The sequence below is a fragment of the Engraulis encrasicolus genome, chromosome 22 (assembly GCF_034702125.1).
Source record: "Engraulis encrasicolus isolate BLACKSEA-1 chromosome 22, IST_EnEncr_1.0, whole genome shotgun sequence".
Classification (NCBI taxonomy): domain Eukaryota; kingdom Metazoa; phylum Chordata; class Actinopteri; order Clupeiformes; family Engraulidae; genus Engraulis; species Engraulis encrasicolus.
In genome coordinates, this window is record NC_085878.1 from 10,468,240 (window position 1) to 10,484,771 (window position 16,532).

At 43.0% G+C, this 16,532-nt stretch overlaps 1 protein-coding gene across 1 annotated transcript in view; it reads left to right on the top strand.

Annotated features, from left to right (window-relative positions):
• Nucleotides 1-13,144, top strand: part of phlpp2 (PH domain and leucine rich repeat protein phosphatase 2) — a 104,012-nt gene extending 90,868 nt beyond the window's left edge. The window contains exons 13-19 of the mRNA XM_063188572.1: nucleotides 750-950; nucleotides 1,730-1,892; nucleotides 2,978-3,108; nucleotides 3,464-3,580; nucleotides 5,249-5,443; nucleotides 8,815-9,046; nucleotides 9,557-13,144. Of these exons, the coding sequence (XP_063044642.1) occupies nucleotides 750-950; nucleotides 1,730-1,892; nucleotides 2,978-3,108; nucleotides 3,464-3,580; nucleotides 5,249-5,443; nucleotides 8,815-9,046; nucleotides 9,557-10,885 (2,368 nt within the window). The 3' untranslated portion in view covers nucleotides 10,886-13,144. The remainder of the gene's footprint in view (nucleotides 1-749; nucleotides 951-1,729; nucleotides 1,893-2,977; nucleotides 3,109-3,463; nucleotides 3,581-5,248; nucleotides 5,444-8,814; nucleotides 9,047-9,556) is intronic.
• Nucleotides 13,145-16,532: the final 3,388 nt, after the last annotated feature.

The following is a 16,532-nucleotide window of genomic DNA, read 5'->3' on the forward strand; positions in this document are numbered from 1 at the left end:
AAAGTTCAGTAACTACATATTTTGTCAAAATTGAGTATGAAAAAATTAAGTAACACTTCCTTCATCTTGTGACAAAGCCTTAAGGTACAAATGTTTCCCATTTTAGGAATATTGCTATTTCAAATCTGCAGCAACTGCAATATCCAACCAATACTTAGCCTTTTTCTCGGTTTCGACATTTGTGTAGATACTGCACTTTGCATTTGTAGGGCAGTAAAGTTTTAAGACATTGATTGAGTGTGCTTCACCTTCTGAATGCTTTGTCACTGCTCTTAGTGTTATGGGGTAACCTTTACACTGACGTTAACGATCAACCTATCTTTATTAAATTTTTAGCATTCTTACATTTATTACAGATTTAGTACACTGTCCTTAGCATAATAATAACCCTTTATTACACTATTACAGTATTACTCCACAAGACCAGACCAATGTATGCCTGAAAAGATCCAATAGTAGGCAGTGTAGTCATGACTCATCGTTTTTATGTCTCTTTTGCTCCAACGGCCCATAGCACCATAACGCTTACACAGGGGCGCAACTACTCTTTTCTGGGGGGGTATGCAAGAACGATTTTGGTGCGCCCCCTCCCCCAAAAAAACGCTTAATAATTATTTGGCGCCCTCCAACGCCCTCTCTTTGGCGCCCCCCTCTCTTTGGCGCCCCCCCTGCAACGCATACGTCGCATATACTGTAGTTGCGCCCCTGCGCTTACACCACTGTCCTGCTTGTGCTCCTCCCTCTGCCAGCTTAAAGTACCTGAATGTGTCAGCCAATGCCCTGGAGACAATCCCTCCCAGCAGCCAATCAGAGGAGAGCCTGAGCACCCTGCAGGAGCTCTACCTGACTGGGAACAACCTGAACGAGAACTGCGGAGCCCTGCTGGTGGGCCACCAGAACCTGCGCGTCCTGCACATCGCCTACAACCAGCTGCTCTCCTTCCCCGCCAGGTACGCTCTCCCCACGGCTGCAGCACTGCGCTCTACAGATGTGGAGGTTAATGTAGTCCATTTGTCTTACTGGCTATCTTACACATACAGTATTTTTTTCTGACTCATTCAAGCATGTAAATTAGAGTTATTCAGATTGTCCGGGTTCAGGTTCTTTTCTTTTGTAGCTGCTGGTCATACATTTCTGAGCTATAAACTGAACATCATATTGCGCCAGTGGTGTAGTCTACTTTTTTATGGTGGGTATACTGTATATTTGAACATTTTTTGAAGTGGGTATACTGTATATATTAATGCTATTCAAAACAATGGATCAATCAATTTTAAGTGGGTATACTGAAATCCCTGAAATTTAGAAGTGGGTACACTCCGTATACCCGCGTTCTACGTAGACTACACCACTGTGTTGCGCCATACTTGCTTGTATTATGTGCTTCTATTATACAGTTGTTATGTGTGTATATTTTATATTTATATTATAATGACTACATTTCGGTTGTTGTGAATTGTATGATGCTTAACATAACGCTGGGCCTAAACAGCAATGCCCTTTTAAATCCTGCATATTACCTCTGCAGAATGATTTTGATCATCTCTACAAGTCTTGTGATGACAGTGACTTTGGCACGATGTGTGACCTTGACTGTGAACTTTACAATGGCTGTCTGTAACCTTGACCCGACTGTGTGTTGTGTTGTGTTGTGTTGTGTTGTGTTGTGTTGTGTTGTGTTGTGTTGTGTTGTGTTGTGTTGTGTTGTGTTGTGTTGTGTGAATTGTAGCAAGCTGAGTAAGCTGGAGATGCTGGAGGAGCTGAACCTGAGCGGCAACAAGCTAAAGACCATCCCCTCCACCGTCTCCTCCTGCAAGAGACTGCACACGCTCATCGCCCACTCCAACCACATCAGCGTCTTCCCAGAGGTCCTCAACCTGCCCGAGATCAAGGCCAGTACACTACAGAAGTTAGGCAGGGGTATATTTCAAGAACCTGGCTCAGTAGTAAACCAGGTTAAGTTAAATTATCAAATAGAAGTGCCTGTGATCCTCATTATCTTCACTGATACGTGTGGGCTATCTATTAGCAGTTTTACCACTTCCTGTAGGTTAACTAAGCCATATAAGCAGAGAGAGTAGAGAGAGAGAGGTTCCATTGGCCCATTGTTTCCTGGTTCTATTATGGCCCCCCTTAGGCAGACCTAGGCAGACCTAAGGACTGTTCTATTCAATGCTAGGAGCATTATGACACGGCCCTTTAGGCAGACCGGAACCTGGTCACGTTAGGTGCCCATAGAAACCTATTATGTTGGCATATCTCTATATACTTAAAGAATCTCTGATATAAGTGCCTTCGCAGAGGTCCTCAACCTGCCTGTCAGCACAGTATGAGTGTGCTCAGTAGCAAACCGGGTTAGTTTAACCTTGAGGTAGTGGTAAATCATCCAATAGAAGAGCCTGGACTCGTGTTTTCTTAACGGAATGGGCTATCTATTAGCAGGTTTACCACTTCCTGTAGGCTAACTTATCCAAATCAGTGTCTTGCCCTGATGTCCTTAACCTTGCCGATATCAAGGTCAGTAAGGCGCGGGGTTGGGGGGGGCTGCTGCTGGGACCTAAACAAACAGACGTGGTTGCAATCATTTGCATTAATTAGGCCCGCTCTGCACCCCGCGTCCTGTCCGCAACATGTGCTGGCCATCTGAAGTGTCATCTTTGATGATCTGGTGTTTGTGATGATGACAGGGTGAAAGTGACTTGGAAGCTGAAGGATAGATGTATGTGTGTGTATACGTGTGTGTGTGTGTGTGTGTGTGTGTGTGTGTCTGTGTGTGTGTGTGTGTGTGTGTGTGTGTGTGTGTGTGTGTGTGTGTGTGTGTGTGTGTGTGTGTGTGTGTGTGTGTGTGTGTGTGTGTGTGTGTGTGTGTGTGTGTGTGTGTGTGTGTACGCACATGTGTATATAGATGCGCAAGCTGCATGACTGTGTGTGTATACCAGGACATATGGTCATCCATCTTTCCCCATATCTGATACAGCTGGTGGACGTGAGCTGCAATGAGCTGATAGAAATCCTGCTGCCGGAGTCGCTGCCGGCCACACTCCAGGAGCTGGACCTGACAGGCAACAGCAACCTCATCCTAGAGCACAAAACACTCAACTTGTTCAGGTATTTAATCTCAAACTCTGTATATAAAGTGTATGTTGCCCGGCAACAGCTACAGCACTCTCATCCCAGAACACAAAACACTCCATTTGTTTAGGTATTTAAACATAGGCATAGACTGCTTTAATATAAAGAGGGCTTGTTGTCAAAGAGGCAACCTCATTGTAGAGCACAAGACACTCTTTAATATATGAAGAGTGGTTATTGCCAATGTCCCACATTACACACCGTGTAAATATGTGCCCCTTGAGCTATTTCATATGTACACTAGTTACTCTAGAATCTGCTTACAGAATAAGCTTTTAAGGTATTCAGGTATCATCTTAAACTGTGTGCTGTGTCTGTGCATTTCTTGCAGTCACATCACCACGCTGAAGCTGGACCAGAAGCCCTCCATGACCCCAGCAGGGGACACCACAGCCACCTCCACGCTGTGGGACCACGGCTATGCAGAGATGAGCGGACAGAGGAACAAGTGAGGACTGGAGTGTGTGTATGTGTGTGCGAGAGAGAGAGAGACATGGAGTGTAGTCAGTGTACTGTACTGAGCGTACAGTAGGGAAACTTTATTAATCCCGAGGGAAATTAAGGTGTCCAGTAGAATACACATTGCACAAATCCAACATATGACTCATTAAAACACATCTGCCAACATGCATACATACATTAACTTGCATACACTAATAGTTGGTCTTGAAATTGGAAGAGCGTAGGTTTAAATCCATTCATCCATGCCTGAAGTGCCCTTGATCAAGGCACCTAACCTCACATTGCCCCAGGGACTGTAATTAATACCTTTTACCTAAATAACTGTTAGTCAATTTGGATGAAAGTGTCAGCTACAGTCTATCACAGAAGTGAGTATACCACTCACTTTTGCAGATTTGATAGATAATCTAGTGATTAGTACAAAGAAAAGTGTCCCACGCTTACAGTCAAGCATGGTAGTGAGACTGACATGGTTTGGGGCTGCATGAATGCCGTCAACATTGGGATGCTGAATGTCACCAAAAGAAACATGCATGCCAACATGTACTGTGGCTACTGAGGCAGATCATGATTCTCTTTATGGGATTTTAACATTTTAACTCACTTTTGTTGAGACATTAATTGCAGTATTTTGAATTACTTTGAGTGAACAATGAATTGAAGTAGAGATATATGTAGGCTATGCACTGGCTACTTTTCATGTCAAAGGGAAAATTCTTTAATGTTGTCCCTTGAAAAGATATACTTGCAAATCTGCAAAACGTAAGGGGTGTACTCACTGCTGTGAGACACTGTAAGTGTGATGCCATACATACATTCACTTAGCTGCCAAAAAGAGAAAGGAGAATGAGAGAGGCAAACTGGACGTAGAAAGACAAAGACTGAAAGAGAGAGTGCAAGTGAGTAAGAGGAGAGGCTGTGGGGGGGAGGGATTGGCAAATGTGAATGAAAAGCATGCATTGCCTTACTGCCACACTGCCAGTTGGACTGGAGGTCAGTGGGGCCCCAGGTAGGCGCTCTGTGTCCGGGCCTTTGAATACTTCCTGTCCAAGCTTTAATGGCATTGGCCGCTACAACTTTAATGAGAAACCCCACCAGATAGGCACCACAGGTGGGGTCATGACACGCACACTCGGTCACTCTGAGCAGTATCTTGTGTCACTCTCTATACTACTTCTTCTCCCACCCTCTGCTCCTCATTGATAACCATAGGAGATACCGTATCTCTGGCTGTGGGACTCAGAATAGATACACACACACATACATGCAAAGTACAGGCACACATACAAACACACACAGACACAATTGCTGTAGCCTTTTGATGCAGATGAGATCGCTTGGGACTACATAATATCATTACAATTACAACATTACATTGCTATTTCGTGACAATTACAACATGACATTGCTATTTCACCAAGAGTCTGAATTAACAGATTAAGACTTGTCATTATCATTTCGGTAAAAAGTGTTTAATATGTCCATGCATTTGCATGAATTGGTGAATGTCTCTTTGTTGTGTTAGGCGTATGTCGGAGCTTCACCTGATTGTTAATGAAAACTGCCTCTTGATGATCTTTCCATACTTGTATCATATGAATAAAGCACAAATGTAGGTAACTTAATGCTAATGTCCCTCATGTGTCTGCGGCAGGTTGTGCGTGTCAGTGTTGGCAGTGGACCGCTTTGGAGACAGTTCGGAGGCAGCTTACGGCATCTTTGACGGCGACCGCAATGAGGAGGTGCCCCGTCTCTTGCAATGCACCATGGGAGATGTCCTCACCGAGGAGCTCCAGCATTCCAGCATAGACAGCGTCTACATGGGCAACACTTTCCTCACCTCACACAGGTAGTTCTTGTTCTCTCAATCCTCATACAGAGGTGACAAAGGGCCTGATAAAAAAGTATTTTGATTCTGTTCTCTTACTCCTTTTTCAGTGCTGGTACAACATCTTTTTCCTTTTTTCACAGCATTTCCACTTTAAAATTCAGACAAATGATCGCTTACTGAAATGTAAATGATCTATCCCTGAAATGCACCACAGCATGTTGCTCTGATAAAATGCTCTTTCTCTGCACTGGGGTTTCTGAGAGAAAAACACATTTTGCTTTTCTTTCACACTCCACCTTAGCGGTGTTAGTGTCGTAGAGAAAAGTCTTTTACATTCAAATTCGAATAGATGATCGATTGCTGAAATCCACTACCACAGCACAAGTTCCCTGAACTTGTCCGTCATCAGTTTCTACATAACAAATCATATTTCAAAAAGCAAATTATCATAGATTTCTGTACCATCAGCCAGTAGCTGTCAGCCAGTTATCAGACATTCCAAAATGTTATTTCAAGCTGTCTCTTTGAAGTGCAGGGACTTCAAGTTTGCATGCAATTCAAAGTCGGAAGGTTAGTCAGTGTTGATTTAAAAAATCATGAAGGTTGCTCACACTGACAGCCTGTTAAACATTTATATTATAATGCATACTGTTATCTTGAACAGTTGCAGACTCCATACTTGATAGTTTTGTTTATTTTTTCTGCAAACACATTTGCTATACGATTGATGCATGGAGATGAATGATACTGTGTGCACACTTACTTCGACCTTCTGTGTTGTGAGGAAAAGAAGTTGGCAGTGTTGAAAATAGAAAAGGCTCTTAATAAGTGACCTAATTAAAGGCTAATTGCATATTGACTGAGGCAGTGTCTATTTGCTTATATTATAGCTATTGAATTACCTGTGGTATAATTACCATGTGTGCTGTTAATACTTGGCTGGTCCCATGAGCTCTGTAGGTAGAACATAGGGGCAGCGGTGAAACAAAATAGTCTAAAACAGCTTCAGCCGCACAGAAGGAAGTGGCATAACTATAGCCATACAGTATATAGAGATTTTGGGTATACAGTCACCAAAGTTGCAGCAACTTTTCATCCTCATGCATTTAACCCTTCAACAAAAGATTTTTTTTTCAGATGTATGGAAGCAGCATTGAAGCTTTTCAACCTCACAATATGTTAAAATGTGCTTAAAATAAACGTTGAAGTAAAAGAAAAGTAAAGCACCTTCATTAGGTACAAGCGGATTTGGGACACTTAGTATTTTGTGAATAAAATCAAAATGCTGGCATTTTCAAAACATTCAATCCATGCATAAGATGCACAATGGCACAAGGTCAACATAGCAACTGTTAAATCGAGGCAAAAGTATTGTTTTGAGGGAAATATGTGTTCATTCAAAATTTGACCCATGCAACAAATCTCAAAAAAGTTGGGACAGGGCCAAAACATGTTGTAATAGTTGGATAATTCTACAAAATAACCAAAGGACGGCCATTTTAAAAGGAACTATACTGACTGCCAATATGAATGCACAAATAAAAGACCATCACAGAGAGACGGTGTCACTCTAAAGTGAATAATGTTGAGGGACTAATTACTCATTTATTACACAGAAAGATTGAATTATCAACATTGCAGGCTTACAAGGTCTATTTCTGTAATGTAAAGTTCTGTGAAATCATTTTATGAGTTATGAGATCATGAAATACCCATTGACAATAAGCACATTATGACACTCCAACAATGACAGCTGTTGAAAAATTGACCACAAACACAACACTTGATTAATGCACATTATACCTACATTTAACTGTGTTGCATGTGGAAAAGATCATTCTAGGTGGACCCAGAAGACATGTGGAACTGTCCCCTGATTACAGAATGGAACATATTTAATAATTTTTGAAAATCATGGAGTCATGTACCCCCCATGTTACACAGAGGATGAATATTTCAGCTTGTTTTTGTGGTCAGTCTAAAAGACAGCATATATGATGGTAAGGTGTTGCAGAGGTGCCTTGGTTATGGTCTTCTTACTCATATGGCGCGTTAAAATGAGAGCTGAATGATATATACAGATTTTAAACAGCATCCATAGCTATCAAGGCATTATATTTTGGAGCATAGCCTTTAGATATTGTCACATAATGATGTCAAATTGCATTCTCTACTATGTTCCGAAAGTATCGTTCCATCATAAGGGTAAACGGGTGACAAAATTGTTTTCAAGCAGTCAGGATAGGTCACATATTAAGCATAACAAGAAGGTAAACAAGTTGAAGAACATACCCATCAGTTGAGCTGCTGAAGTCATGTCTCGCACAGAAAAATATCTATTTTTTTGAATCAAATTATGCCATCGGTAAAGGTATTTAACTCCTCCCTTGTGTTGTGTTAAAGTCTTATCTAACTTTAAAAGCATTTTATTGGCCCTGTCCCAACTTTTTTGGGATTTGTTGCAAGGGGGGAATTCGAAATGATCACATAATTACCTCAAAACAATAATTCTGCTTGACTGATGTGTATATTGCTGATATATTGTCTGTGCACAAGGCTCTACCTTACTAACATATTGAATGCTTTGAAAATGCCAGAATTTTTATTTTATTCACGAAATACCAAGTGTCCCAACTTTTTTCGAATCCGCTTTGTACTCATTAGGTACAATGGAATAACGGGTGTAGCAACTATGTAATATACATTATATTATAGTGTACTAGTGTTGTACTTACTGTACATCATGAATTTACTTCTATGTTTACTTTCTACAGACCTGCATTACTAGAGATGTCCGCTATTGGCTTTTTTGCCGATATCCGATATGCCGATGTTGTCCAACTCTCAATTTTCGATTCCGATATCGGCCGATACCGATGACGATATATGTGGGTTATTTTTCCTCATAACAAATGTTAGGTAACATTACTGTCTGTAACAAATCTGCTGTTGTGGAACAAAATATGCATAATTTTATTGTAATGCCCCATTAGATGCATTCTCGAATGCAACAAAGCTTTCCAAATATTAACATCGTCTGTGCAAAATAGGAAAATAATTAAGGAGAAAAGTGTACAGTAATTCAAGCATTATTATATCGGTTTTGATAGGTCAAAAATCCGATACGATATTGACCAATATTACATTTTATGCTATTATCGGGCCGATAATATCTGTGGGGCGATATTATCGGACATCTCTATGCATTACATTACACTTAGCTGATACTGTTATCCAAAGCGACTTTAAGTAATTTAAGTAAAGAGCATTGGTTACAATCCCTGGAGCAATGTGAGGCACAATCCCTGAAGCAGATCCCTAACCATTAGCTGCCTACTTACTCTGCTCATGAATGATTTGACTTTGCTTGACTGATTGTGGATCTGCAGGAAGTTGGGGGTTGCTGGGCAGAAGCTGGGCGCCTCGGCACTGCTGTGCTACATCCACCACGAGACCTCGGAGCCGGGCGGCTACTTCTTCCTCACCGTGGCCAATGTGGGCACTTGCCAGGCGGTGCTGTGCCGCGACGGGCAGCCGCTGCCCCTCTCCAAGGTCTTCAGCCTGGAGCAGAGCATGGAGGAGATGGAGCGGGTCAAGAGTGCCAAAGCCATCATCACAGAGGTAGATTACCTTAAAGGACCAGTCTGTGGATTGAATGTCATAAAATTTGATGTCAACACATTTCTCATCATAGCCATCAAGATGGCTACACAAAACACATAGAAATAGTTTTTCACATGTCATGTAAATGAAACATGAGCATGTACATACTGTAAATGCTCAGAAGTTTTTTATACATTCGTGTTCTTGTTTTAATTCATAGCTTGGTTATTTAATACCTTTTTATATGATATATGTTGTGTATATGTTGCTTTATATATGTTTTATATATGTTTATTTTTATCTGTTTGTTTTTACTCGACATCATTGTAAATGAGGGACAGGCCCTTCATGATTTTTCGAGTTTAAATAAATCAAATCTAAAATCTAAGCAAATAAACGCATATACTGTAAGTCCAGTGTGCTGACAAAGAATACAACTTGGAACATGAACTTCATGTATCATGCCTCATACATCATGCATCAAGCATTCTAATCTCAGTAACTGCCCTTTGTCTCCTTTGACTGCAGGACATGAAGGTGAGTGGTGTGACGTGCTGCTCCCGCCTGCTGGGCTGCTCCTACCTGTCCCCTTGGGTACTACCCAAGCCCTGGGTACGCACCGAGCCCCTCTGCTCCCAGGACGACTTCCTAATCCTGGGCAACCGGGCGCTCTTCCAGAAGGTGTCTTACGAGGAGGCTGTGAGGACGGTACAGGCGGTCCGAGACCCTCGCGCCGCTGCCAAGAAGCTCTGCACGCTGGCGCAGAGCTACGGTTGCCGGGACAACGTTGGGGCAGCTGTGGTGGCCCTCCACATCAGCGAGGACAGCTGCACCTGCGAGCCACCAATGACCACGACTGTTGCGCCGCCACCAGCCCCACCACCAGAGGGTAAAACCTCGGTGCCCACCCCAGTGCCAACTCCCGTCCCCATCTCGGTGCCCCCGACAGGGGACGCTGCCACATCTTTCTCCAGTAGCGGTATTGCCTCAGAGTTCAGCAGTGAGACCTCGGCCTCAGAGGTTGGCAGCGAAGCTGGGTCCACGGCCTCTGACGAACACCCGTCCAACCCCGCCGCTCGCCCTGAGCGCCGCTGCAGCCTTCACCCGACCGCCATCACCAACGCGGCCGCGAACACCGGAGGAGGCCCAGGGGGCCCTGGCGGAGGAGGGCCCGGTCCCGGAGGCAATCACCCGGCCCTGTTCCAACGGCAACCATCTTGCGCCGCGTTCTCCAGCAACCATTCTGACAATGGACTAGATAGCGATGATGAAACGCCACTGGAGGGCGTGATCTCCAACGGTAGCAAGCTGGAGGTGGAGGTCGATATCCACTGTTGCGCCTTCCAGATCCGGTCTGGTGGGGCCCCGGACCACTCCCACGAGAAAGACTTCCGCAAAAATTCGGATTACCCTAATGGGAAGGTTAGGCGCCAAAACAGTGTGGTGGTGTCCACCACCAACGGATGCTTGTTGGCCGTTTGCGGCAGGGAGATCTCCGACTTGAAGAAGTCCCCCTCGACCTCGAGCCTCTTTGGCAAGAAGCTCTCCAACGGCTCTGTCGTTGTACCACAGGACAGTCACAATCTCATCGAGGTTGCTTTAGAAGCTCCCAAGAAGAAGTCTGGTTATTTCGCTGCTCCTGCCCAACAGGACCCAGAGGACCAGTTGGTGGTGCCCCCTAGTCTAGAGCAGGACGTTCGGGAACAGCTAAGGCTCCAGAGCCAGGTGGTTCCAGGGCCTCCGCCACCCTCTACCCCTCCTGCACCCAGGGAACCGGAGTGGGATCACCCTCAGACCACAGTCCCTGGCATCCCTGTCACTAACCTCCAACAAGAGGTCTATGACACAGCTCTGTAAGGGTTGCCCTGGTGCTAAAGCATCCCTCCGAGGTAGAGGCATACTGTACCCAAGAGAAAGGACAAGGTTCTCTACGGTAGCTGTGGGATATTCCAGTTCCTGTGTCCATTCAGCCCTGTCATTGTGTGTGAAAGCTCCCCAAAGTTGTGGTAGCCCGATAGAGTGTGACACCTGCCTGGAATGCTTGATGCTAGTCTGTGGATGGGTGCCAAGCAAAGCGCAATGGATAATCTGGTGGACTTGTCAGGCACGGAGTATGGGGACCAATGATACGAGGTCCCTGAGATATAAGGTTCATCCTCACAGCCTGAGCTGGAATACCTCATCTGTAGGACCGACCGTGTTGCTCTCATAATGCTAACTTATGCTAGCTAGCCCTTTATACTGTACCAAGGTGACGCTCAAGCCAGGCTTTGATCTCTCGCCTTATCATTCTAGAACGCCTCCTTACATGAAAGACTCCAAGGGCCATCCTATGACCAAAAGGTGACAAAAAAAGTGCCTATTGCAAATTACTTGGCTCTGAAGGGACTACAGTGGCCCTGTCAGTCATGACATCGGTCAGAAGAATCCACTGGATGACCTATCGTAATTTCTGTTCTCCTGCTTTTCTTCATCAATTTCTTCCTCTGTCACTCACCCTTTTTGCTCTGTCTCTTTCTCTGTCTGACATTACTCATTGTGTGAAAGGCCTTGAACTTGGAACAAACTCCTACATTTGTCAGCTGCAGTTGACACCCAGTGGAATAAGGCAGGTGTGACTTTCCGGATGTGGATTTCACGGGGGAAGAAACAAACACTTTATAGTGGATTAAAACAGCACCTGCAAGTATGACACTCATTTCAGCTCTAGTCTGTGGAATCAGACCTCATGTAAAGCCATGGTGCTAGGCCAATATGCTAGGCCTTTCGCTTGGTTATTTGCTTCAGACCTGTCTCCTGTCATACAGAGGAAGAGCATTCCACATCACCTTAAAGCTGGACTTGGTGAACTGCGCAAGACGACTGACTCCTACAAATTCCTGCATTTGCCAAGGTAGGCCACAGTAAAATGGGAATGTGAGAGAACTGATTACATGAGTCACACTCCCAAAATGTGAAAAATACGTAAATCAACATAGTGGCATAATTGACGATCCAGACATCCAGTCGAGGCATTGTGATAGAACAATTCAAAATGACTCTCGCTGCTCGGAAGACTTTTCAACTGGATTACTTGAAGTTTTAAGTGTGCCAGAGCAAATGAGTAACGCCAACAACAACAACAACAACAAAAAACAAAAGGGTTTTATGACTTTACTCCCTGTCAACTAAGTTTTAGTCTTGGTGTCAGACAAAAACAGTGCACTACTGTTCTGATTACTAAACTGGGATATTTCCTCTTCTCTGTAAATCAAAACGCTCTACAACACAAGCATACAATAATGAATTAGCCTTGTGTATAAGATGAGACGACATTCTTACATGGCAGTGTCTGAGAAGCAGTGACACATGATGTACTGTATAATGTAACGTCCTCTGTCTGTGCCTGTGCCTGGGTGTGTGTGGTTCCTCTACCAAGATCATCCATGTCAGAATATTGCTACAAGCTTTTCCTTTGAATTTACGTTTAGATACCAACAGTGTGTCTTCTTGGCACTTCTCTCCTTTGTTAAGAAGGCCAGGTGAGGGGTAAATTAGAGAGCAGAACTCAGTGACAGAGGTAGTGGATATGCTTCGGTGCATATTTTTTCGTTTTTGGGCTTCATTTTCCTTGTGTGTTCTCATACCGACAAAAGAGCAGATTTCAGGCTTGGCTGCACCATTGCTTTGACAAGGTGAAACACCTCATTTTAGCTGTGGGTTGAGAGGACCTCTGGTGGTGCTACCAGGGAAGTGCGGTGTGTGCCATTCTCTTTCCACTACGATGAGTCTTCATTGCTGCTGTTTGCTTAGCACCCATTCACCTCACTTCCGTTCAGCCATAACTGCATTTTATTCCCAAACCCAAAATGGACCATCTCACTTCATCTTGTCCAAGTGTGGAAGAGTGAACATTTTATTTTGTAGGAAAGACAAATCCTGTGCCAAGTGTAACATTTCACCTCCATTAGGATAGATGACGAGACTAAAAATGTGGTTTATCTGGAATGAAAGCTATTCGGTTAGCTGGACCGATATTGGGAAAAGGGAGATGAAGATGTTGCTAAGACTTATGGAGATCGACTTTGGTATAGTTTTTATGCAATAGAGTTGCATTATAGATAACTTATATTGACAATGGCATTTAAACATAGGAATTATCATAGGACATGTCAGGAAATTTAACAGTGGAAATAGAGCTGTCTGTATGAATGGTTCTTTCTACACATGAACCAAATCCATTGGTTCATGTTGAAATTGAATTTACATTTTTAGCTGAGTTAAATAAGGACATGTTTTTTTGTCAATATCCCATCATCTCTATCCAACGTTTTGCGTTGTTGCTTTGTTGTCCACACTAAAACTCCTAGTACTGTATGTGTCTAGTCAAGAATAAGAAAGGAATTTTATTAGACTGTTCACTTTCTTCAGGAGCATGTATCTTTGCACCGTGTAAGCACTAGATGATGCCTTGATCAGTGGACTCATAATGACTGCAGTTACAGGCATAGAGAGTTATCAAGCAGAGTATTTGGTTTACATGTCTGGAACAGTATATGGCCACGTTCAAAATGAATTAAGAGCTTACATGACCCATGCCGAAACCGAATACCGCCACCATTTTGTGTAATATCAGAATATTCTTTGCATGTAACTGCACTCATTTGAATTCACAGCACTGAGGCTGTGTGGGTGTGCATTCTGGAAAGTAGTGTAAGTAAAGGTGATACCTGCATCAATGAATAGGTGAGAAATGACTCAACAGTCACACTATTTTTTTTAGCTTTAGAGCAGAGGCCTCGTTGTCTGAATTGGGTGTATCAGCACTCAAGATTTTTTTTTCCAATTCATAAATGTGCCAAAATATTGTAACACCTCAGAACATTCACACAGAACAGGTCTCATGACTCAATCTTTCCTTGTACAACTCTCTCTTGGCTGGGGACCGATATTGATTATCTCAGTCAAATTTCTTTGCACGGTACAATGATATTGCAGATTGCAGATCACACTACATTACACAGAAGTTCCAAAGGTCATGTGCATGTGGTGTGTGGCCCATCTACTACATAAGCAGGATATTCACATGAGAGGGATAGATAGAGCAGAGTAGTAGAGGGCGGGGGAGAGAGAGAGAGAGAGAGAGAGAGAGAGAGAGAGAGAGAGAGAGAGAGAGAGAGAGAGAGAGAGAGAGAGAGCGTGCATGTCTGTGTGTGTATTTCGAGGAAGTATATCAGAGCTTTGTTATGGACACTGTGAATGAGGGCCAGTGGCTATTGCAACCCAGTTGGATAGGAATACTAGGGTCTCCCCATAGTTGTCCTTCACAGCTGATGAGGAACCCATGCTTGAATCCACCACAATTTCGACCTTTGCGCTTTATTCTCTGCCTGGTTTTGCTGAGGCCAAATTGTGAAGCACAGTTGAAAGAGGAAAGTTATTTTATGATGATGAGAAGGACCTAGATGTTTGACCACTACTGTGTTAGAGATTTTATGAAAGTTGACTGAATTGAATAGGTTTGACATGCACAGCTTCTCTTTAAAGCTTGTCAGTTAGCCTTAAGGTTGACCTTACAGTCAGTTAGGGGCATTTTTCATTACAAGTCATACAGTACAACAAACCTCGTTGTGAACATACACAGGACATATCATAGGACTGCTTTTCACCATACTACCACACTTTTATGTTATTCATATACGTAATTCTTCGTTTTGAGGTTGTGTATTTAATTGTTTGTTTGAAAGGATCTTACCCCTCAAAAGCACTGTACATAGTTGAAAGAAATCTATATACATATTATTAATATATTTGAGTATGGAATATTAGGGATTTTGTTGCAATGCACAGGAACTCATAGGTTTTGAGTTGCGGTTGTTGTGGCCCATCGTGGTCAAACACATTCAATCTTCTCTAAGAGAAAGTAGATTACTGAACGAATATACAGTGCAGTATATATTGAGTAAGTAAGTGAATGTGGCAAATGGTATGACACCTACGTGATCAAAGTTCACACGTGTCAGTCACTCCTGGGGCTAGTGCATTGCCCTTGGAGCATTTCAAGAGTGATGCCTGTACAAGAAAGCCAAAAGACACCATTTTTTAAGTGCAAGAAAGCTAGGCATTTTTTTGCTTATTGCTAGAGCTTTAGTTGTTGAGTCATGCTACCTGTTTGGCTTGGAACACTTGCTCTCAGCCACAGACACAGCTCATTGACACAGCTCATTGACACACACACACATCTAGTCCTATTACCTATTCAAATATAGAAGAGGCTCAATGAAGAGAATTCACTTGCCAAATACCAGCCAGACAGTATATTAAGTTTAAGCAGGAGACTAATTGCACACATACAGTAGTACATACACATCTTTAATATCTAGTTGTCGGTGTCTCATGAAACCAATGGTGAATGGACATGAGCTGCTAACCTGCGTCTCTTTGGGTGAGCCTGGTGGTCGAGAGGAGAACTATTCACTGCAAGTCTGAGATGGTGGCCATCTAACTGTTTTGGCTACCACAGTACGATTATTATAGAGATGTTACAATTACGGCGAGCATTGCTCCTTAACTTGATATATGCAACATACTGGAGGCGTGTGTGACGTTTGTGTGCGTGTGTATATACTATACTGAAGAGGCCAGATTTTTGTGACCTCCAAACAGGAGGATGTTTTTAGTGTTCGTTGAAAATGAAGCGCAACTGAGCACTCTGTAAATACAGTATGTGTGCACATACTGTATAACTCTGTTTGTGTGTGTGTGTGTGTGCGTGTCAGAGGTGTGTGTATTAACTGCAAACTTGTGTTCCATTGTTGACAACATTCTCATCACTCCTGTGAAACACGTTTTTTATTTGTCATCGCATAAATGTCGCTTTTGATGTGCAAGCTACTTGCCTCTGTGCTTAGCCCTTTTGACTATGTAGTTTGGCCAGGAGTTCTTCATGCCACTGTTTCAGGTCCACTTCATGTGTCTGTGTTGCGTGTGTTCTCTTTCAGCCAAATGCCCATCAAGTTGCATTACTCAAATTGGTACATGTACAGAACTATAGCCACATACAACTGGCAACTTTATGTTTACCGTTGGGCTCTCTCTTTCGCTCTCTTTCTCTTTCTCTATCTCTCTCTCTCTCTCTCTCTCTCTCTCTCTCTCTCTCTCTCTCTCTCTCAGAGCTGAAATATGAACTCGTATTAGAGCACCATAAAGAATGTTAGGCATGGCTGTTTTGAGGGAAATATATTTGTTTGGACACAATTTCATCGAAGGAAAACAGGGTACTGTTTATACGAACCAGTGCTAGAGAATTTCCCTTTAATTTTTGAGGAAACAAAACTACTGAACAAGAACCAAGTGTCAAGAGAAGCTGAGGTAATGTGTTTGTAGACTTTGAGTTAACAGTGGGAAAGAGTGCCAGCTTGTTTTTCATGGAAATAGTAGAAGTACAATTTATTTACCCTTATTTAAAGTTCTTCAGAAATCCCTTAATTTGCTCTCTTACCGGGTCTTGGAGGTTACTATGACC